Below are 24,553 nucleotides of genomic sequence, written 5' to 3'. Positions count from 1 at the left end.
AGCAGAGATCTTGAAAAGGGCGCGGCATTAACATTTAACCCATTAATTATATCGCTAAGAACAGATGACAAATAGACAAGAGCAGAATATCCCCTCCCAGTGCAATGTCTTATTTATGCAAGTATGATTCCTCCCCGCTCTCCAGATACGGCCACCACCCTTGATTTATCTCCTTTCCTTGGGATCTCCACCCTTTTCACTGCCCTGTCAGCTTTACTCTTCACTGATTCACCTGCCGCCCCAGTCTTGTCACTTTTTCTGCCATCGTCTCTTCCCTCGGGGTAAAAATGGAGCAAATTCATTGTAATGCAAGAACCAGATCTTTCCCAACCAGGTGTGTATAAGAGGTTCAGCATCTCAGGAACCCGGCCATTGACTTTCCCTTAGACCCTGCTGCCGTTCATCTGGATTTTGGTGGGATTTCTTAATAATCTAATATTCATGGAGGCAGCGAGATAGTTCCTGGGCGTCCGCCCTCAGGAAAAACATGGAAAGTTGGAGTGTAACTCCCCAATCTTATTTCCCGGCAGATCTCATCCCTGATGCCATGTACTTCATGAGAGTGGTGGGCATCTAATTGCCCTTTTGATCCACCAAAATGGCTAACTGCCAACCCACATGGTGAGACTGAAGAAATCCATCAAGCACAGATTTAAGGCTGGGTTCACACAGGCATATTTTTGTGCGCAATACGCGGAGAATAGAGCCCATTGATTTCAATGGGTTTGTTCACATTTCCATATTTCTCATTTGTGCATTTTGGTCACGCAAAAAAAACAATAGAACATGCTCTATTTTTCTGCATATTTGCACACCAAAGGTCCCCATAGAAATCAATGGGATGTGTACAAATGCACGCGCAATACGCAAGGTGATGCGTGAAGCACTATGTCATTCCGCTGGCAAAAAAAACACATCTGGAGCTCATTAAGACTAATTAGCCATTTCAATTGTCTGTCTTTTGCAGTACGCAAGAGAACATGACTTGCGGGCACAAAAGGTACAACAGTTGTGCTGTGTAGTTGCGGCACGTATGTGTTTTTTACTTTACTTTTTGCACGTGCAAAAAAACACACAACTATGCTCACATTCATTAAAATGGGCAATTAGGTTAATGACCTCAATATGTGCTATTTCTGCGCACAAATGTGCAGGAAATTAAAGCATGCTGCGCAAATCTGTTCGTGTGACTCCAGCCTAAAGAGTTAATAATAAAATCTGTGAAAATAAACTAGAAATATTAAAGGGGTTGTCTCATAGCGTGGTCATTGACCAGTAGTTGGATGGTGGGGGTCTGCCACCCGAGATTTCTGCCAATCAGCTGATTCCCGGCACCCCTGTCAGTATGGACAGCACAGGAAGCAGATCGCACTGTCCGTAGTGCAGCATCCAACATTGTTATTGCAGGCACAATCCCCAATGAATTCAATGAGAACTGTACTTGCAGTACCCAACCGGGCCACTGCAATATTGGGAGCGCTATCTGCTTTCAACGCTGACCACATTGTCGGAAATCAGCTGATCTGCCAGGAATCCCGAGCGGCACAATTCACCCCCCCCCCCCCTTCCGTCCGACAATCATCTATTGATGACCCCAAGAGAAAAAATGCCCAAAGTCCTGGACCAACTCTTTTTCTATAGTGTTTTAACTTGATTTGTATCTTCACAGGAGAGGATAAGTTTGCATTTTTATTCTCTCTGCCCTTTCTTGGCAGACTTCTCATGTTTCTATGTATCACGAGAGCAGGAAATGATGGCAGTAATAATCGTGGCATTGACCTGCAAAATCTGCACATAAACACTTGGGTGAGGAGGGAATTTTTCACAGCCTCTCCCTGCCAAAGCTCCTCCCAAAGCTCCAGGTGACTCAAACCAGACATACAAGTATAGAGAGCAGGTAGGACAAGGTAGGATCACTGCTCGGCCAACCATGGAGGAAGAACTTGGTGTGGACATAGAAACTCTCATAGATGAGTTTGAATATATCCCCGGTTATTTCCACTTGGAAATGAACCTCAACTTTGAGTCCTGCACCCCTCCACACTTAAGGAGAAGAGACATCAAACTCAAGCGAGAGACCCTTCAGTTCCAGCTAGAAGTTGACTCAAGTTTCCAACACTGTGGAATCAGGAACTTATTGGGCGTCTTCTCCTTCTACCTGGATGAGGTGGACAAAGCCAAGGAGATCTTCCTAAACATTTGCAACCAGGACCCAAATAATTTAAACGCTTGGTCGAACTTGGCTTTTGTCTACGACAGGCTGAATATGGAAGAAGAAGCCTCGAAGTGTGTCGATAAGATCTCTCATCTGATGAAGTTGGATACACATGGTGACAGTAATGAGTCGAGACTTAATGCCGCGCGCTGCCTGGCAGAACAGGGGTATGCTCACGCGTTTGATGTTGGACAGATGACCGACAAAGACAACATGGAGAAACTGGTAGCAGGAATAAGTCTGTGTGATAAAGCTGTGGTTTACGGGAAGCACAAGGTCAGTTTAATAAGAGGTTGTAGTCTATGTCTACAGTAACGTGGCATGTGCTATCTGACTACTATGTTGGCCAGTAGGGGAAAGTTTATGTCTTTTGCAGTTCCGTCTTCGTAGTTGTGTTGATAAGTGATCTACCAGGAAATCTCAGTGCAGTCAGTCTGTCAGAGAGATAACATGGCCTCACTGACCTTTTCACTCTCTGTCACATGGAAGGGAAACCCTCGGAATGTCCGCAGCAGAAAGCCAGCTTCAACACCGCGGGTTTTGCAGCGGCTTGTTCACCTGTATTCCGCTGTGGCCATCTCTCCCCATAGAGAGGAGAGAGCCTGCACCAGAAACGGCGATACAATTTACATGCTGCGAAATTCTGCGCGGCATGTCAGTTTCAGCACGGCTTGGCCACAGCGGACTGTCCGTAGCGTGTGGTGACATTTTTGCAAATCTTGTCCACTTTGCTGCTTAGTCTCGGGTTTAAGATTGCCGGTGGAATTTCCGTGCGAAACGCCCGGACGGAAATTCCGCCCCATGTGAACCCAATTTAAGAGACCTTTTACTGCCTACAATTCTACATAAAAATCTGCAGTTAGGCCGCCTGCACGCGGCAGAGCCGGATTCCGCATACCAGTTCCCACAACTGGGATTTTGGCTCTGACCACGGCCAGTGACCCCGCACACCTGTGTTCTTCCTTTTCCATCTGAACTGCGAATGGTCCGCATAGCTCACCGTCAGATATGTGCAGTACAGTTTTTTTTATTTTTCCCATGCTGTCGTTAGATGATGACCCGGGTACCCGCAACCTTTCCGCAATGGCATTGTGGAAGGGCCAGGGGTCAGACAGCTAACATTGACTTCAATAGAAGCCATCTGCCCAGAATCCGCCCAAAAATGGAGCATGCAGCGGTTTTGTTTTGTTTTTTTTCCTCCACGAGCAGAAATCGCAATTGATTTCTGCTTGTATACAGGAAGAATCGGTTTCCCATAGCATGCTATGGACGGTATTTACTGCGGATCCACGGTGCAGATGCCCGCCGCGGATTCTGTGTGCGGGGGGTCTTAGATCTGCAGATTTTGGTGTGGAATTGCGCAGCTGTGTCCTGTTTAAGGCCGCCTGTACACCGGCGGATTTGCATTGTGGAATCCGTGGCAATCACATGGATATCTGCCATCTCTATTCAGAAAAGTATGCAACAAGTCTGCCATGTGTGAATTCACCGTAGGGACGTGTTCGCACGCAGAGGATTTGCTGCAGATTTGGTAATGGATTTGGCCAGGCATCTGCAAAGGAATACAAACTTTCAATTAAACTCAAATTCATGCGGTGAAATCTGCTGCAGATCTGCGCCAAAATCCACAGCAAACCAAGTGAATGTGAACCCACCCTAAGACGCCCTTCACACGATCGCTGCACATTTACTTGAGCGTAGTGTTTTTTGCAGAACAACATGCTTTTTTGCGCACGCATCAGCGTATTTTACTGTACTTTTTGTGCCCACATTCATTTGTGCGTGGCAAACAAAGACGAAGAGAATGAAATGACTCATTTCAAGATGTGTTCTTTTTCCAGCGCACTTCCGCAGCACATCATGCATCTCCTAGTGTATTGCTTGCACATTTGCGCATTCCCTCCATTGACTTCTATGGGGACCTTTGTTGTGCAAATGTGCAGAAAAGTAGAACATGCTGCGTTTTTTGTTTTGTATGACCGAAATGCGCAGAAAAATCTGCGCACACTTGAAATCAATGGGTTCTCTTCTGTGCATATTGCGCCCGTGTGAATCCGTGAGTATTACCTTGCACTGTGAACACGTCTTAGTTTCCGCTACTAAGTACAGCGTCAAACAAGTGGATGCGTATTGGTGCGCGTTAGCATAGCATTTTTTGCAGAATGAACAAGGCTTTTTTGTATGCAGATCGGCGTATTTTACGCTCTAATTAAAATGGCTGATTAGTGTAATGTGTTCTTTTTCCTGCACAATTGCGCAGTGCTTTAAACATCTCTTAGCGCATTTGCACACCTCCATTGACTCTTATGGGGACTTTTGGTGCGCAAATGTACAGGACAATGGAGCGTGCTGCAGGTTTTTTTGCTCAAGCGAAATGCACAGGACAAATATGCGCATGTGAACGAATCCAATGAAATCAATGGGTTCTATTCATTGCGTATTGTATGCTCCAATACACCCGTGTGAATCCGGTCTAAAGGTCCTTTTAGATGGCTCCGTCTGTGGCAGGCGATGAGGCTAATTCGGGCTAGTTTCACACGAGCGTTTTATCGCAAATATTTTGCCATAATAAAACGGTCAGAAATCGCGATCATCTGAAGCACTGGCGTCCAATGCAATATAGATAAGCATTGTTCTGCTGCTTAAAATCGTCCACCTGAAAAAGATATGCTGAGCATTCCGGCCGGCCACTTTTACGCGCGACCGGAAAAGATAGGACTTGTCCTATCTTTTGCGAGAATACGCCGGCCGTTCCCATAGACTCCTATGGGAGCTGTCAGAAGGGAAGGGTGAGGGAGTTTAGCAGTGGCTCATTGCTAAAGTCCTATAGGCTGGAGCGGAGAGGGGGAGGGAGTTTAGTGCACTAGTTCTGCTAAGCTCCCGCCCGCTCCCTTTGCCAGCAAGGGTTGGAGAGGGGGAGAGAATGGGGAGGGATTTAGCAGAGCTGAACTCTCTCCCCTGGCCAATGGTATTCTGGGCTGCGGCGTATATATGCAGCCCAGCTGTCTGAGCGGGCAAATGGATGGGAGTTGCAGTGCCCATGTGAAAGAGCCCTCAGCAGGGGCGTGACTATAGAGGGTGCAGGGGATGCGGTTGCACCCGGGCCCAGGAGCCTTAGGGGGCCCATAAGGCCTCTCTTCTCCATATAGGGAGCCCAATACTATGAATAAAGCATTATAGTTGGGGGCCCTGTTACAGGTTTTGCATTGGGGCCCAGAAGCTTCAAGTTATGTCTCTGTGCAGCATGGTTTGTTTAGGTATGGGTACAGATATAGATAGAGGGGGGGCAGCTCACCTTTTGCATCAGGGCCCCTGAGCCTTTAGTTACGCCCCTGGCCCTCAGACTGTATAGGCGATGATTGATTGTTCATACAGTCATTTGCCCCCATACGTTTTCATTGTTTTTGGAAGTTTTGTGGCATTGCTAAAGAACTGATCAGTTGACTAATGAGCATTTGCTCGCTGGTTGGCTGATCACTGTGTTATTTAGACACAGCAATGATCAGGTGAAGAAATGTTCAGCCAAGGATCATTGACCCGCGTACAATGGCAAGAGGAAGCAAATAGTGACAGTGTTACTATGTCATGATTACTGAGTCCATTCCCATTCGGTAACCTGTATGTAATGCAATGGTGGCCGATTATTATTATTTGTAGGTTAAGACCATGGTCATACGGGGCGGATTTGCCGTGGATTTTTCCGCGTGCTCTCTCCAGTTCTCTCTGGCACTTACCGTAGTAAGTACCGTAGTATGGACTTTCAAAATTGCATCCACACGCTGCGGAAATTGACATGCGCTGCCGATGTCACTTTTAGCAGCGAATGTGCTGTGAAATCCACCTCTCCTCAATGAGGTAGTAAATTCCGCACTAAAACCTGCATCAAAATCCGCCCCAAATGTGGGTTTTGATGCAGACATTCAATACATGCGCAAATCTACCTCATTTATAGCACAAATATGTTGCGCTGAAGCATGCGCAATTACGCATACGTTCGTGTGCAGCTGCCATATGGTGCATTCACATGGGCTGATTATCGGGCACAATCATTCACCCGAGCATTTGTTTCTGCAGCAGTCGGTCTATCTAAATTTACAAAAAAAACGCAAACGCTCGTTCATCAACTGATCTGCTCGTATCTGCAAGCATAAAAATGTTCTCCTGCCCATCTCATCGTGGAAATTTAGAAGCATGGAGACGAATGATCATTCATCTCCATAAAGCTAATCAACATGCTTTGTCGATCGGTGCTCATTACAGCGACCCAATTCCTGGCCCATATAAGTGCTCTGCACCCGGGCAGCGGCAGACAGTTCACTTTACAAGACACATTAGGCAGTCAGGGAGTGGCAGCAGAACTAGAATTTGCCCTCATAATACCTTGTACATGTCGTCAACAGCACTAATAGAATGTGTGTGATATCCAAATCTTACATCTGGTATGTAGGATGGTATTTCTCGAGTGCTTTAAAAGAAAGACAATCAGAGACCAAATAAAGTTCAGACGGGTCAACTTCACTAGATATAACTGCAGATACAACAACATATTTGTGGTCATTTTTAATAGTTACAACACTCAACGTAGGCACAGAATCTTAACTGTTTCAGTACACACACTGGCGTAACTATAGGGGATGCAGTTGCACCCGGGCCCAGGAGCCTTAGGGGGCCCATAAAGCCTCTCTTCTCTATATAGGGAGCCCAATACTATGAATAAAGTATTATAGTTGGGGGCCCTGTTACAGGTTTTGCATTGGGACCCAGAAGTTTCAAGTTACGCCTCTGAGTACACACATTATGGTGTTAATGTTCTATTGGGCCATTCACACCCATGTGAAAAAAAAACATTGCATATCCTATTTTGGTGCATAATACGCACCGATACAGGCTATGGGAATTTAACAGCCCGGCTGACAGTACACTCAGCCTACGCCGTTTCGGTGGTAGCCTCCATAGAGATATGCAACCCACCCTCACTAGCCAGTCTCAAGGCACAGTCTTTGTTAGCTGTTCATCAGCTCCCTGGATAACCAGGATTGCTCAGTGAAGCAGAACACTTCCTTCCATAGACCCTCTCCACTGCTCCCATCAGGACTCATCTCACTCCCCCTGACTTTCAGCCCACCACTAATCTCTCCAATGGCTAAGCCATGCACAGCCTATATTTCACATGCCAATAGTGACTCCAATAGGCACCTCACATGGATCCCCCACGTTCTCTCCTATTGGCAGCAAACCTCCCCTGTTATCTCATAACTACTCTTCCCAGTAGCTACTTGTCTCATTGTGGTGGTGAGGAACACCAGCGTTACCATGTACCTCTTCCCGGTAGCACCATGCTCTTCATGGGTCAACTCTAAAATCTGTACCTGCCACTCTAGCTGACAACCAATAAGACTATCATTCTCGCAGCCAGTAATATGGGCAGGTAATTGTGAGGTGTCAACCCCAAAGTACAAAGTAAAAGCAACATATACTGTGCAAAACACACTTCTACACACTCAGCTAACTAGTGTGGAAAGAAGAGGATTGGTGGAGCAACCCTATGGTGGTGCCTGAAGGTGAAGGCTATGCTGAGGCTATAAGACTGAGTCAAACCTATATGTGAAGGCGCTAACAGCTATATATATGCCTCACGGGTAGGGGGCATAAGATGATGTGCAAGCCAATGAAAAAAAAATCTGGAGCACGGTGCAACTTTTCACTTGAGGATGTTTTTGAGAATGGATAGAGGATCAGATCTTTATTGAGAAGTCATACTAGGATAAAACGAGCATAAAACGCGTTTTGAGGGGAATACCCTCTTCTTCTAGCTGAATTAAGGACATATTCCGTGGTCAGCGGGCACTGTATAATGGAATCAAAATTTGCAGTCAGGTTTTCTTATAGATTACGACTGATCGCTGAACTTGCCAACATCCGGACATCCACTGATCCTTTTTAACAAAATGTGTTTGAATGAGACGGACTACCTCTTTAGCACCATTGGAAATAGAGATGCACTTTGATGTAGCTTCATGCCGAGTTGTATCAGTTAACGTGATTAGAGCTGCCATGCAGATTATCCTACCCGAACCCCCCCCCCCCACTGCCATCACCCATATACATGCACACTCAACTCGGCCGAGCGTGCGTGTGTTCAGAAGGAAGAGAGGAGACAAAGCTACTACCGTCATTTCTGGAGGCAGCTTATCTCCCCGAGAACGAAAGGTTTGGGCAGTTGAGATCCAACTGCCTGATGCTTATCTTTCCCAACATCTGCCATTAGGGAAGAGTTCGGAGGACCCATAAAATGATTGGTTGGACCAGCGAAATTGGCAGGTTCTGACAACATATATATATATATATATATATATATATATACCGGTATATATATATGGCCACCCTTATATACAGCAAAATACACAGCAAATCCAGTAGTCATTGTTTTGCAGACTGAACCCAAGTTATTTTTGATTATATAAGATTTATTAGTACGGCTCGTATGAAACAATAGGCTCATTATAGTATTGCGTGTATCTTAAAACAAACACAAAAGGTTCTTTATTGAAATGTTGACAAATGTAATCTGAAGAGAATCTCCATTGACCTTGGTCAATGCCAATGATTTAACCATTTGCTGCAAGTAGTCAGAAAACCTGCAATGATCAATTCTGGTACAAAATTGTGTGGCCACAGTATATTGTGTCGGGAGGTGAAAACGTTAACCTTGTGTAGTTGGGTAAATGTTATAGCCGCTGGTGTTTAGTGCACAAACTGCTAATGCTCATTATGCAACTGTTTAATTTGTCTTCTGTAATACGCACTGTCATGGCCCTTGTGGACATAGTGTGTATGGACTGAATCCCAGTCTGGGGACCATTTTAAGGTTTCATTACTGTCACCGTTCTTGGTGGAACATCTGAATGTCATTGATAAATGGTAGGGCACATCTTACCCCAGGTGGTGCCCATGCATGGTACAAATGACCGGGGAAGACGTGCAAATTGGAGATGTTTTGGCCACGATGGTGGAATGTTGAGCTAGTACGAGAGGTCTATGCAGGGTATGGTGTGGCCTTAAGTCTTGTGCCACGAAAGAGCCTTGCAATTTGGTGAGAGGTTGGGTGCAGCCAAAATCACTGTGCTGTGTGAAAGCCTTTGAGCCTCCTGGTTGGCACCAAAAGTGCCTTTGGTCAATGTGAACCAAGCTTACGAAGCTATAGTTGTAGACCTGTTGCACTGTTGGTAGAATGGAATTTCACCATAGAGACTATGAGTACAAACCATTTGACTCATTGTGTGTCCCAGGGCCATCTCAAGTCTGCTGAGTGTTGAGAAGAGATTGTGACTTGATTTCACAAGGGCTGACAAGCTAGGAAAGTGTTGCCAACTCCAGAGTCAGTATTGCACAGTACTAAAACAGTGTTGCAACATCCTGAAACTGTTTGCTAAGTTAGGGTGGTTTCACCCCTGCACTCGGGGTTCTGCCTTCCAGGTCCATTCAGGAAAAATAAGACCATCTTTTGGACGGAAGAACAAGCGATATTTGGAACTGGATCTGCAGTGGGATCTATGACTGAAGGTTCCAACCCAGATGTGAAACCGGCCTTAAAGTGACTATACCGCATGGTAACCCCGGCCAAACTGATTTGTCTTATGACGGAACTGATTGGCCCCAAATGCACTCCATTGACTAGAATGGGGTCTGCTCAGTTTCAGTTTGACATGTCATAGTGACATGGCAGAAGTTTTGCTTGTTGGGGGTTTGGCTAGTAAGACCCTCACTGATATCGCTAAAACATACAGGCAGAAGCTCTCATTTGAGTGCTATGCCTGTTCGGCTGTTTCTATCACTGCTTGGAGCGGTGTACGGATTCCATAGAAAGTCTATGGAGTCCCTTACACCACTCCTAATGATAGCTGAACGGGCACAGCTGAGCACTTCTACCAGTTTGTTTTCTTGAGTGGTGGGGTTGTCAGCATACCAACCCCACCAACGATAACTTCTTTCATGTCACTATACCATGCTATAGGTTTTTAAAAAGTTTAGTTATATTTTAATCTACATAGGCAGTCACGTGAAATAGCTGTCATACTAAATAAATTCATGGTTTAATGTACAGAACATATATATATATATATATATATATATATATATATATATATACATACACTGTTATAGGAATGGGGGGATAAGTGGCTGCTAGACACATTTGGTGATACATATCTCCAGTGGAACAAAAGATTTGCCCAACTCTTGTTTCTTTTGGTGCCAGAAGTTAGGAAACAGTTGAGCTGCCCTCATTAGATTGTACCATATGTTTAGCTTTAAACACTAAAGCATGGGATAGATGAAAACTTTGGTTCCACAGGTCTTGGAATAGTATGGCTATTGCATAACAGGTATGGAATAGAGTGGTCAGCCATGATTACCCTGCTTGGATCCACAATAGGCTAAATTGTCCAGGGTTCTCTTCACTGGTGGTCTGCTTTGTGGGTCATGGGCACTGGGACCCCATATGGTTATAGCAGTACTCAACCAGAGTGGATGTGGTTGTTGAAGAACTCGCTGCTGCAGGGTCAAGGTTGCGCCAACTGGGAGACGCTCTCCATGATGCTATATGATGGTTGATAACTTTCATTGACAAGCAACGTAGTCCATCATGCCAGAGATGGAAAATAGTGAGCAGTCTGATGGAACGGTAGATATAAAGACAAAGAATTCTCCATATTCTGAAATTAAAACAGACTCTTCACTTGATACTATGAAGCACTCAGGAGTAGGGCTACTTTTTTTTGCCACTTTCTACACCAGTCGGCAGTAGCTTGCTTTTGTCATGTCTTAACCGGTCTCTCCCAACAGCATTACCGCACCACACAACATGGCACTGGCCAACTTACCATTACCGCTTCCATAGTCCGCCCAGTTAAATACCATTTTAAAGGAACCTGCACAATACATAAGTAATACCCCTTACAGTTACATCTACAGGAATGCATTCTGCTGCACTGTATGCGTCCTCGTGCAACTTTAGCATGACTCATATTGACCATTACACTGGTGTAATCCCATTAAAATTAATGAGGTTCAAGAATTCATGTGAGATTCAGCAGGTAAATGAGTCCACAGATACAACAAATCAAAGTTTTAGTTATGCCGTTTGAGTTGTGCATCACATTTCTGCATTATGTAACCAAGGTTGTTTCAGGCCAACCCCAGACCTCAAAGAGGCCGTTACTGCATACTGGAAGACGGGGAAGTCATATCGACTTTGTTGGTTTCAGCGGTAGAATGAAGGGTGTGCATTATTATTACTAGCAGACCAGGTTACCGCTTTACAAGTCATACATTATCCGGCGTCAGTTGTTTTCTTTATTGTGTATCCCTTACATAAATCTGTCATTGCTGGCGTGCATGCTCAAATAAAGGAGTGTCCCAAGGCAAACAGCACACGTATAAATCCGCCCGTGTATTATACTATGTAATATAAGTCGGCATGGAAAACATCAGCGGCATTGTTTAACCATTCGTTTCTGTAATCTCTGCAGGATTTCATGGCTTCTTACAAAATAACATGCAGATACGTTACACCGAGAATGAAAAAGTGGAGGCATGATGAGTAGAACATATCTGACCGACTGGTTGCTAGAAATACACTGCCTAACAACCAGAGTCATCTCCATGGGGGTGTAAGGAAGGACAAGCCCGGGAACCACAGCTGTCTATGATAATTAAGGGTAGAACATTAACATGTGCCGTTAGGGTGGTTTCACATCTTGGTTGGAACCTCTGGTCAATGGGGTCCGTTCAGTTCCATTCTAAGACGGAGCGGTTCCGCCACTGGGATTCCCGAGCTCAGATGTGAAATCCCTCTTATAGTAAGAAAAATTTTAGACATCCCGACAGGTGGGAGTGGATTGGGAATTTATAATGGCCCTGAAAAAGAGTCTAAAATCACCTTAGGTGGGTCCAAATTAGAGAGGGGGCCAACACAAGTAGTAGCTGATGCTGGATCTGTACTTTGAAATGTTATCAGTTCGATGCTTGTTTTTGTGGGCCTGGATGAGCTGAGCGCAGCGCACAATCGCACCCGCTCAGATTCGTGAAAAAGGGGGATTAGAAGACACACCATAGCTACTTGATGACACAGACGCTATCACCTCCTCCATACAAAGCAGCCACAATGTCTTCTGTACTGAAAGGTACCCTCACCGTAGACAGCCTGCTTTGGCCCTTCAATGGGAAAGCAAAGTCTATAGTAACTGTTCCATCTTGCATCAACCCTAATTCAGCGACAGAGAGCCCACTTGAGTGCAATTGGTTCGGGCACTGCCCAGGTGCTGATGCCAGCCCTGGCTGACCAGACCGGCCTTTGACTTAACCGGCCTTTGACTTAACCGGCCGGCCGGGATTTCTCCCCGTGGAGCTTATGGCCAATCTGCCTTTGCTAACTGGAGATGTTCTTGTGATGTGCCATAAGCGATGTGTAGAGCATACATGTGTTAATATTCAATGTCTTCTTGTACAGATCTCCATAGAAGAGAAAAGAAGTTGGTTTTTCACAATGGCATCTCTCTGTATGAGGTAAGTTTTATAATCTCACCACGCACACACTGATTCATGGCTCAAAGTCGACCTTCACCAAACCAACACATTAGGGTTCATAACTAGGAAACAAAGTTCGCCAGTTTTGGAATGTGAGAATTTGGATTTTCCTTCTAGATACCGCCATTCATTATAAGCCGACTTACAGTTAACGCCCATTTCAGACAGCGCAGAGTTAGACAAAATTAGAAATGGATCCTAAATACAGAAAAAGTATAAAACTTTTATGCAATTTAATTAATTTTGTCTCCATTTTGGCTTAGCTTTAAAAACACAGATTGAAAAAAATGTGAACAAGATGTGACTCTGCAATGAAACAGTCCTCAGGAGTCGTGCGCCGTCCATGGATTACATTGGCAGCACATGACCTTATGATGGCCAATGAGGCTGTGCAGATGGATGATTTTTCACATTGACCCATGTGATAAAATGATCCGTGTGATAAAAAAAATTGCGTGTCCTATTCTTGTCTGTTTTCACAGATGAGAATAGGACATGTAATGTGCGGGTCATGCCTGCGTTTTTTGCTCACTCCTCAGCGCTATGCATTTGCGCCGTGAACGAGGCACTTCTGCGTATCTTACTGTACTTTTTCTGAACGTGCAGGGCATGTTCACATGGACACAGCCTTGGTTTAAAAGGCTATTTAGCCTAATGAGGTCCAGATGTGTTCTTTTCCCTGTGATTTTGCGCACCCCGTTGCATATTGCGTGTGCATTTGTGCAGCCCATAGACTTCTTTGGAGTACAAATGCGCATAAAATAGAGCAGGTTCTCTATGCACAAAAAAGAAAAAGGTAATGTGAATGGACTCACTGATATCAACGGGTTCTATTCCCTGTGTATTGCGCACGCAAATATGTTCCTGTGTAGCCACCCTATTGGAAGGAGTGAAGTCTGCTGTATATCTATGTTAAAATCTGCATCAGTGTTGCGCAATTTAATGCAGATTTTGGTGCAGATTGTCTGCTGTGGAAAACCCACCCCAAGTCACCTATGTGTGAACACATGTTAAGGCTGCGCTCACATCCGCTTTAGAGCCATGATAAATTGTGTTATATTTGATGGGCAAGACCCCAGTTAGTGGGGTCCATCGGGCACAGCTGGTATCCATCATGTGACGGAGGTAGCAATGTTGCCCTTATAAATGGAATGGCAGTAGAGCATGCCCACTACCACTGCAGTCATCTCTATGGACCTGCTAGAGATGGCTGAGAGCTGTTCTCCGCTTCTCTTCGGCAGTCCTATAGAGATGAGTAGAGCAGCAGCACAGGGGAGGATACGGGTGCTCCGTTCTTGTGAGCCCCGACCAATCACTGTGGATAGGGAACAAGTTTATATCTTTGGGCAACCCCCTGGTTTCCAGGACCTTGGCCATTTTTTCTATTGATGATCGGCAGCAGTCTACCGCTCATGATCCCAACCGATCAGCACAAGTGTCAGTTGTGTAAGCAGTGGGGATCAGCAAAGGAAGCAGATTGCGCTTTCCCTAGTGCAGTGGCCCAAGTTGGTATTTTAAGTGCAGCTCCTGTTGAATTCTATGAAATACCAACTTGAGTTGCTGCAATACAGATAGCATGACCTGCTACCTGTCCATACTGACAGCCGGTTGGGATCTCGAGTGGCGAACTTCCACCGATCATCCGAGGATAGGTCATCTATAGAAAAAGTTCCCGGACAACCCCTTTAACTCTATGGACTTTTCAGTTGATGGTACGACTGCATGCAACATATATGCTATGAATTCTCCATGATGGTTTTGTGTGTGGAACATCCGTAGCGTAATTACAGTAGCGGCTAATTGGACAAGATTTTAACAAATCTCATCCAAACACTGCTGAAAAAATCCACAACGAGGATCTTGAATGTAGCAGCGGTCGAGTACGTTTGCAGCCGCACCTTTCAAAGTCTATGGGGTTTAGGCAGACGGCAGGGACTGCTTACGCTTCACTGACGCAGTCGCCTTGTCCTGACATGCTATACCGCCATAATAATACATCGCTTCCTTCCCGTGATTACAGGTTAGATGAAATATTGATAAAAAAGGAAAAAGGAGAAAACAAGCGGCTGCCGTTTTATAACAAGACACTGATGTTGTTACGGGAAGCTGCAAAGTCGTCCAACAATCATTACAAAGGTACGTATATTGTGTGGGGTACAACAGGCGCACGTTTCTTATTACAGACTCCGTTTACAAATCCTTTTGTTACGTTAAATTACTTGGTCGGCATTCCGGTTTCCTTCAGTAATAAAAGACTTATCGACAATGTGACTCTTATCTTCTTACACTAGAAGAGTCAGACTTTTATCATTCAAAGAATAACTTGAAGCTCCTGGGCCCCAATGCGAAACCTGTAACTAACTTACATGCACAAACAAAATGCAACTATTAGAACCAATAGTTTCCTATGGAGATTCGGCGCAAAAAAAAAAAAAAATCGCACCTAAAAAGATAAGACATCAGCAATAGAGATGAGCGAGTATACTCGCTAAGGCACATTACTCGAGTGAGTAGTGCCTTAGCCGAGTATCTCCCCGCTCGTCTCTAAAGATTCGGGGGCCGGCGCGGGTGACAGATTAGTTGCGGCGGGGAGCAGGGGGGAGAGAGGGAGAGAGAGATCTCCCCTCTGTTCCTCCCCGCTCTCTCCCGCCCTCCGAATCATTAGAGACGAGCGGGGAGATACTCGGCTAAGGCACTACTCGCTCGAGTAATGTGCCTTAGCGAGTATACTCGCTCATCTCTAATTAGCAACTGAAATTCAGCAATGACAAAATCTTTGGTGCACAAAGCGCAGAAGTCTCCATAGACTCCTATGGGAGACTATGCAAGCCAGCCGGCAAAGGGAGATGAAGGAATTTTCCTGCAGCAGGGAGAGAAAGAGAGCGATGAAGGGAAGCCCCGGGGGACGCACTTAATCGCCAGGGACTCCCTTCATCTCAGCGGAGCTGGAGGAATTCACCCATAGCTGGGATAGACAGGTTCCCCTGCAGGGAAATGGAGGAATTTCTGCGCAGCAGGGCTAGAGGGGTTCACCTGCAGAGGAATTCCTCCTTCTCCCCTGTAGTGCAACCTCTCTCTCCCCACTACAGGGGAATTCCTCCTTCTCCCCTGCAGGGAAATCCCTCCACCCTCGCTGAGATGAAGGGAGCCCCCAGTGATGAAGCCCCGCCCCGAAGTCATCCAGTCACACAATTTTTTTTTGCACAGCTATTGTCTACGCAATTTTGACGCCCGTGTGAATGAGCCCTAAGGCTCTGGGGCCCGGGTGCAACTGCATCCTCTGCATCCCCTATAGTTACGCCCCTGATTGATCTAATCTGCATTCAGTTGACTGACTTTGTAAATACATTGCATTACTTATCTACTACCGACCCCACGTTGCATCCTGTGATATAGTACAGCAGAGTCCACAATTCTGCTGGTCAAAATTGGAAACTGTCAGCAAGGTTGTCATCTTTGCGAAGTACTATATATAACATGTTCGGTAGCAAAAATTGGAATGGCGGGTCGATAGATGATGACAACAAGCAATTGCATGATGTATGCCACTTGTACATCCAGACGTGATTGAACATGGCTGGACATCTATTAGCCATGGTCAAGTCTTTATTAACCCTTTCATTGGTTATGATCCCTCTCACCCTATAAAGTGAATAAGCTGAATGTATATCTTCTTTCCTTATTTACGATATTGCATATATTTTAGCTTTGTCCTGGTGCTACATTGGAATGATGCTGGATAAACAATTTACGTTTTCTACCACGCCTATGGGAATTCACGACTACGGATTTTCAGGAACGGATCCCTTGGACTGCTTTAGCAAGGTCTGTTGAACAAAATCTTGTTTTCCACATGTTTCTATTATTACTGTTTACAGTAACCTGCGGTAGAGGTTGTATGTCAGTAAGAAGGTAGGACCCGGGGCGATCAGGTGTTTCCCCAGGCATCACATTCTGGAAGGGGTTGTGCATCTTGGCATAACCCTTATAAACTGCAGTAGACGTGTTCTGGGATAGTAATAGACATTCAGGGGCATAGCTGTATATGGAGTGCAGAGGTACCAGTTCTCCTAGACCACTAATCAACACCAGGGATCAGGATACACTGTCCTACCAAAGTAATTGAACACCTGAGCAAGAATCAAAAGTAGTATTTATTACATATGGTAATACTTAGTGGGGCTCCTTTGGCCCTAATGACATCAGATACTCACCGTGGCATACTTTCTGCTAACGTCTGATACACTTCAGCTGATATTTCCCTCAATTCATCCTGCAAACTCTCTTAAAGAAGATGGATGAGGTTCAGATTTTCTGACCGGGCATTCCAGATTGTCCCAAAGATGTTCGGTAGGGTTCAGGTTGGGACTCTGTGCAGGCGGTCCAATCATGGAACATCCATATCCTCAAACCAAAGTAAAACAGCATTGGATTTGTGACCAGGCGCGTTGTCTGGTCGGAAGTATGACCGACCATTTCCAGAGTATTGCTACATTGTCCACAGCACATTATAGTCTAGAATATAAGAGTACACCTTCATTGTCATGGTTCTTGTCACTAGAACCAACATACTGAGACCATGCCACATAAAATATCCCCAGACCATAATGGAGTCTCCGCCGTACTTACCTGTTGGCACACCACAGTTAGGCAAGAGGTGTTCCCCAGCATCCTCCACACCCAGGTACGTCCATCTGATGTGAAGATAGAGTAGTGTGATTCATCACTCCATAGAACTTTCTTCCATTGCTCAACTGTTCAATGACAACACCCCACTGCATTGCACTTTGTGATGGACGGCTTGTGTGCAGCGGTATAACCCGTATATCCAGTAGCGTGCAGTTTGCGTCACAAGCTATGGCTGACACCTCCAAGGGTCGGCATCTCATGTAACATGGTTTAGGTCATACCCTAATAAGACACAATCCATTCTTCTGATAGGGATGTCCAGTACTTTTGGTAGGATAGTGTAATACATGGTAGGTATGTACACATTTAGCATCGGGGTCCAGGAGCTTCACATTACGTCTTTTTGTATACACTGTTGATCTGTCAAGAACTCATGTCTTTATTTGTCACAAACAGGCAATAGAAATTGGAAAAGGCGACCCTCTGATCCTAAACCGGCTGGCCAAAATATTTCATTTCTTGGGAAAGCAAGAAATGGCTACTGGAATCTGTAACATGGCACTTAGTGCGCTTCAAGACCCCAAACTGAACTGGCAAGCTTATTGCACGCGTTCCCAGGTAATAAGATACTATAAAATATGGCGTCCTAATCATTTGTACACTGCTCCCCCCAATCACGGAAAAATTAATCACAAAATCGTTAAATTAATGACCCCCTTACATATAAGGTCAACTCTGAATTTCATTCTTAACTATCTATAATGTGCATAAATACAATGTTATACCCACTGCCTCATTTTTTAGGCTGGCTTCACATGAGCATAAGTGCAGTTGTGTTCACCTTAGCACGCTTTTGCGCTACGAATGAGGCTTTTTTTTGCACGCACATTGTCGTATTTCATTGTACTTTTTCGGCTTACATGGCATGTGCATTTACATGCGGCAAACAAATGCGCCAATTGAAATGGCTAATTAGTTCCAAGTGCTTTCTTTTTCCAGTGCAATTATGCATGCAGCGTTTCACACATCTCCTTGCATATTGTGTGCGCATTTGCGTACACCCATTGACTTTTATGTGGACCTTTACACAAATACGCAAAAAAATGTCCAAAATGCTCACGCAAAATACGTGCATATGAACAAACCCATTGAAATCAATGGGTTCTATTCACTGTGCATTACAAATGCGTCCGTGTGAAGCCGTTCCTAGTGAGATTTTCAATCAATTGATCTCCATCTGCATTCTTTCCATTGAATACCAACTTTTCTGCATTTGCTTCTGCTTAGATTTACTTCTGGATGTATGTGCGAGACTTGGAACGGGCCAAGTTAGGGTTGGGAGGATTACCAGACAGAACTCTTCTTACTAATGCCAAATCGGACCTGGAAAGCGTTATAGATGTATATCCTTGTCTGAAAACATATCTGGAAATGGGACAAGTGAGTATTGCCAATCTATGGTTGATGTATTAATTAGGCCATGTTGGATGCATATCAGCTTGACTCACTGATTTCGGTAAGTCCAGACTATTATCCAATGTGTATTGGGGCTACGCTCAGAATGGCCCACAGGTGAACTGGTCAATCCCTTGGCGATCCCTGAGCTAGCATTAGGCCCGTGCCCGAGTGGTGCATGGCCCAGTGCGCTCACTGCACTACATACAATGAGCAATATCTCAGCCATCCTATATGTCAATATAATATACCGACTAGTTAACTTATTGATATAGATGCATAGGCAGGTTGAGATGACATCTAGGTACAGTAGCAGGTCAGTCCCGGCTTCCTGACGACGGTCCAGGGGCCTCCCATTACTTTTCGTCTTAATGCTTCTTTCTGCTGCCTATGGCCTGGCGCTGCATAAGCATATATGCCCAATTCATACAGTCCAAGGCAAGAGACAGTACCACGGGGTATGGCAACAATCCACAGGCCAAGTTATCTGCAGGTTCTTTCACTCCTGGCAATCCCTTTCGCCACCGGCAAAAACACTCATACTTTCTTCCTTCTCTTCTCGCTGACAAGCGGTTCTTTTCTCTTAGTACTCAGCAGTAGCACAGAGGGTTCCTGTGTTGAACGGGCCCAAGCTGAGCAGCAGGCAAATCGCCCAGCTTCCTCCATGCCTTCACACTACCGATCTGACAGCCCCTCTGTAGTGTCCATGTGGCTGACTAACTTAGAACTCCTCTCCTTGCTTTCTTGCAAATACATATACATTGCACCATCACGTGACCACAAAACGATACATTTTCCAGACAGGACAGAACATACCAGACATTAGCTCTTTTAGTCCTGCAAACAATAATACACATAAATCTGATGCATTCCACAAACAAGACAGTGACACAAGACAGACATAGAACATTCTTGAGGGGACCCCATTAACTTTGGGCCACCACACCATCATTCCTCTCCCCTTAGTAAGGGATTATTACTCCCAGCAGGAAATACTACTCTTCACCTGCAAAAATCGCACAGCCATTAAAAAATTGTTCTGTGATAAAACTGCCTGTTGGTGTCCTTTTTGGCCACGACGTGACCATCCCTTGTGATCTTACGCTTGATAGAATATGCCATAGATGCCACTTCCGGGATTCTCACCTATTGGGGTTGAACGGGATTCCGTCAATACCCACCTGCTGGATCCTCCATATGCTTCGGTGGATAAGCGCCATGCGGAAAGGAAGTGTATTTAGAATATATTGGCTGAGAACAAGGATCAGATAGTACTTACATGTAGCTGTATAGCAGGCGCCCGGAACAAATTTTACTGATGGGCACCCAAGTCCGACACCGATCGTGGCCTTTCGGCTCTCTCTCCCGATGACGAATATGTCAAGGGAGATACGAATTGCGCAGTTGGATTTCAACTACCTGATCCTGTGGTTCTCAGAGCTTTCTCCAGTCTCTTCATTTGCAGCACCGTGTTAGGTGAGATAGCGGTCAGCTGTGCAATCACCACTATTTACCCTTTCTAAATAAGCCCCAGTGGTCAGTTTATTGGATCTTTTATGTAGGTATAACAAACATGGAAATGAATGGCTGCATGAACGATCGCAAGTAGTAAATGATTATGTGGTTGTTCGGATGATCTTCATCCAGTGTAAGGTCCTCTTGAATGAGCGTCGATTGACTTGTTATATCTTCAATTGGCACTCCTATGGACACTTATTCTACCAGGACCCTAAGCTCTGAGGATCCCCAGGACTCCAAGGAACCTCATTTGGGAAATTGTTTATCAGACTTTAAACCAATTTATTGGGATTCTGTCATCACGTTCATGAAGTATGACTCGGAGCTAAATCACTGAGGCGTGCCACACCAGCCTTTCCCCACCCACAGCATTCAGATTGACAGCTTTCTCCCTATACACAAAAGGGGAGAGAGCTGCATGATGTGGGTAGGGAGAAAGCCAGCATGGTCCGCCTCCATGACTTAGAGTTCAACTCTGAGTCAAACTTAATGAACCCGGTGACAGAATCCCTGTTTGAATGTCTGTTTTTGTGAGGGCAAACCCAGTTACTGCACCTTATTAGGACATATGGATGTAATGAAGAGGGAAGTAGCCCGCTCAAGAGCAATCTCAGGAACTAGCAGTAGCTATATAAGAGCAGCTCCCAGTCTGGAGCATCCATGCACTACATGATTGACCATTCATCGGAAGCTACGGCAGGGAAAATGCATGGTTCATAGTAGCTATACTTGACATACGTATACTGCTATTCATTGGGAGTAGCTATGCCCAGGGTGCTCAACGGATCGTCAGAACAGCTTTTATTTAAAGAAGGGCCATCGCTTTGAGTTTTTGTCATGTTACCTCTTTGCTTTTGCTTAAATTAAAAATGCATGCAAAAACTGAATCAGCCACCACAGAATCAGTCTTCGATGCATTTTCTAAGATGCCTATGTACAGTATGTATGAAACGAGGGCGTACTTCAATATATTTTTATGATATGGCTGCTTGCTTCCGCACGTCCCTATGACTGTACCGTAATGCTCAGTAGTACTCACCATTGTTCTTACAACCGCTGTTTATCTCCATTTGAGGTCTGTTATTACATGGGTGTGGACGCGGTGCAGGAGCTGATGTTAATTGATGAAGACTCCGTAAATCATGCCTTAGTTTGCATTGCCAAAGCCACGGAGTATGACCTGGGCAATACCCTGCCAGAACTCCAGCTACTGAAGGGAAAATGCCTGCAAGTTAAAGGTGAGGAACAGAATGCGAGCGAGTGCTTCAAGAAAGCCATAGAGCTGGAGAGCAAAGACTCCCCGGCCACAGAGACCTTCAGACATTTAATGGAAGTATTACTCAGCCTCTACAGTCAAAGTAAAATCGACGCCGAGACGCTGATCCAGGAGGTGGAATTTTGGGTTAAAGAAGCTCAGACGAAATATGAAGTAGAGAGTGTAAGTCATGAGCTGCAGACTGTATGCAGGAATAACACGGCGGAGATTGTCAGCCTTTGTAAGGCAATGATTGCGGCAGGGAAAATGGACTTGGTAAGGCTTTTGTTTCAGTCTATCAATGGCAAGAAACCAAGACCGAAAATGAGTTTCCGCTCAGCTTCCTTCTAGTGGAGAGCTCAGTCATACTGCAATGCAGAAAGACCCTTCGTCATCACCGGTATAGTCATCATCAACTTCATCTATATGGGGATTGTAGGTTCTTCCCATTTTCCAAAACATGCTTAGGTTTATGACTAACTGTACTGCAGACACAGATTAGATATTAGACAGTGGGGGTGATCAATGAGTGGAACAGGTTGCCAAAGGAGGTGTTGAGTTATTCTTCAATGGAAGTCTTCAAACAGAAGCTGGACAGACATCTGTCTGGGATGATCTGGTGATCCTGCATTGAGCAGGGGGTTTGACCCGATGACTATGGAGGTCCCTTCCAACTCTACCATTCTATGAGAAGCTGCATACACAATGTAATTAGTATAATGGACCTTTAAAGGGGTTCTGCCAAGACACCAAACTCATATGTCTTGCTTGGGCAAATAATTAGTTATAGAGTGGAGTCCCTGCCTCAGGACCCCTCTCTATGACACAGAACAGAGAGCTGCTCAGTGAAATTAGATCTTGGCACAACCCCTTTAAAGAATCAAAAGGTGACAACAAATATGGCTGCACTTCCTGTCATTTTTGTAAAAATGGTCGCCTCATAAAAAATAGTATGTCAGTAGAAGAAACAATTACTTAGGTTGCGGCTATACCTTTTGATTTACTAATATAAAGCAATTTTTATGTTTGGGATGGAAATGTGCTTTGAAGTCTGTTGACCTTGACCAATCATCACCAGGACTCATTAGTTTTGAAATTACTGAAACAATATTTGCCTAACGATTTACGAAAAGATCAAGGATAAAACTATGGTTAATTGGTCATCTCAATCTATTGTACATGCAGAAAAGCTGCCGTTCTCAGCAATGGCATCAGTAGATGTAAACACTGAAGCCTCACAGGACTGGATGAACGGGACGTCTAAACCTAAAGGTGCTCATACAATTTCAATAGCTGTTAACCAAACTCTTGTTTGGCTGATAGTTGTTCCTCCTCCCCTCCCATTACACCTGAGCGCTCAGTTTGGTCAAGCATACATGGGAGGAGGAGGGTATAAACCACTGCCAGGCACCTTTTGGCAACAGCTTATGTCCCTTGAGAACGAAGCATTGGGCATGTTGACATTCAACATGTTCATTTGGCAGAAGGACTTGCATCTGCTGAACATTGAATACACATTAGATGGTTGGCCAGTCCTACCAGAATTGGCTAGCGTTGGTCTCTAATGCAAACGGCCACTATAAAGGCGTATTATCACTTTTTACTACTGTTGACCTATCCTCAGGTTAGGTCATCAATAGCAGATCAGCAGGGATCCGCTGCTCAAGATCTCCGTCAATCAGCTGGTCCTCCAGCCTGCTGTTAGTGCACAGGGCTGGACATCTGTATTGGCGATCAGGGTCGGAAGTGTAATAGACAGCTTCACACCTATTGAAATCCATGGGAGCAAAGCCGTCTATTAAACTTCTAACCATGACCTAATATCCACATCAGTGGTCAGGGCTGGAAATGCAATGGATGACTTTGTTCCCATGAATTGCAATGGGAGTGTTGCCACCGATTACACTTCTGACCTCGACCATCGATGACAATATCCGACCCCGCTGCACTGATAGAAGATCAGCTGATTGTGGGGATGGTGAGCGGCAGACCTTTGTCAATCTCCTATTGATAACCTATCAGGAGGTCATTAACCCTTTCCAATCCACTGTCTGACCTCTGAAGACATTATGATTTAAGGCTGTACAGCTCCGATGTTGGAAGACATCCGTCGGGGTTCTCTTACTGTATATTGCCAGCTTCTCTGCTGTCGGAGCCTATCCAACGTGTCACCTCATGCAGTACTGGCTTTAGCCAGCAGATAGCGCCATTGTATAACGGCTGAAAAAGAGTAAGCCCCCTAGGAAAACCAGGATACAAATTGGATTGGAAAGAGTTAATAGCAAAAAAGTGACAAAACCCCTTTGAAGCCAGCTTTGACAACCCAGTTGATATAATATAAAGCCACAACCAGTGATTTGGTTACAGCAATGTATCTAATATAACATACAATTACTGATGTCCAGTTGCTTTTGGTCATTATTGTTCTTTCACGTATTTGTAGTCACCTTCATGTGTAAATAAAGAGAAACACTGTGATTTTATAGAAAAATAAAAATGAATCATCCAACGTTTGTCAGTGTCAATCCAATCTGTATGACTGAAGCACATTAGAAGTCATTGAGACACAACTTCTTCCCATTGTCCCCCCCCCCCCCTTGGATATCACTAGTGTAGAGCAGTTTCTCAGTGTTCCTAGCCAAGCCGAGGACCCCCTACTCAAACTAATTACATCAAGGTACACCCCAGCCTATAATTACACCCTATGCTGCATACTAAAAGCACAGTGAATATCACCTAGATACATGGCATACATGGCCACCTGGGGTAGAAGCATTGCAGGGTAAGAACACATGGTCCATGGCTGAAGCTCCACTACCTGTGGTGGCCAATGGCTGCATAATTTTGCATTGCTGGTCAGTGCTAAAAGTTTAATAGCAGACTTCACTCTCTGA

The 24,553-nt window shown here is 44.9% G+C and overlaps 1 protein-coding gene across 1 annotated transcript; it reads left to right on the top strand.

Annotated features, from left to right (window-relative positions):
* The first annotated feature begins 1,885 nt into the window (after nucleotides 1-1,885).
* Nucleotides 1,886-24,172, top strand: TTC22 (tetratricopeptide repeat domain 22). Its single transcript, XM_066597573.1, has 7 exons — nucleotides 1,886-2,491; nucleotides 12,726-12,781; nucleotides 14,823-14,938; nucleotides 16,509-16,627; nucleotides 17,888-18,049; nucleotides 18,719-18,871; nucleotides 21,480-24,172. Exons 1-7 carry the CDS (start codon nucleotides 1,931-1,933, stop codon nucleotides 22,008-22,010), a joined length of 1,698 nt encoding a protein of 565 aa, XP_066453670.1. The 5' UTR covers nucleotides 1,886-1,930; the 3' UTR covers nucleotides 22,011-24,172.
* Nucleotides 24,173-24,553: the final 381 nt, after the last annotated feature.

The sequence above is a fragment of the Eleutherodactylus coqui genome, chromosome 3 (assembly GCF_035609145.1).
Source record: "Eleutherodactylus coqui strain aEleCoq1 chromosome 3, aEleCoq1.hap1, whole genome shotgun sequence".
Lineage (NCBI taxonomy): Eukaryota > Metazoa > Chordata > Amphibia > Anura > Eleutherodactylidae > Eleutherodactylus > Eleutherodactylus coqui.
Note: the sequence above shows the minus strand (reverse complement) of the source record. Positions and strands in the feature narration are given on the sequence as shown.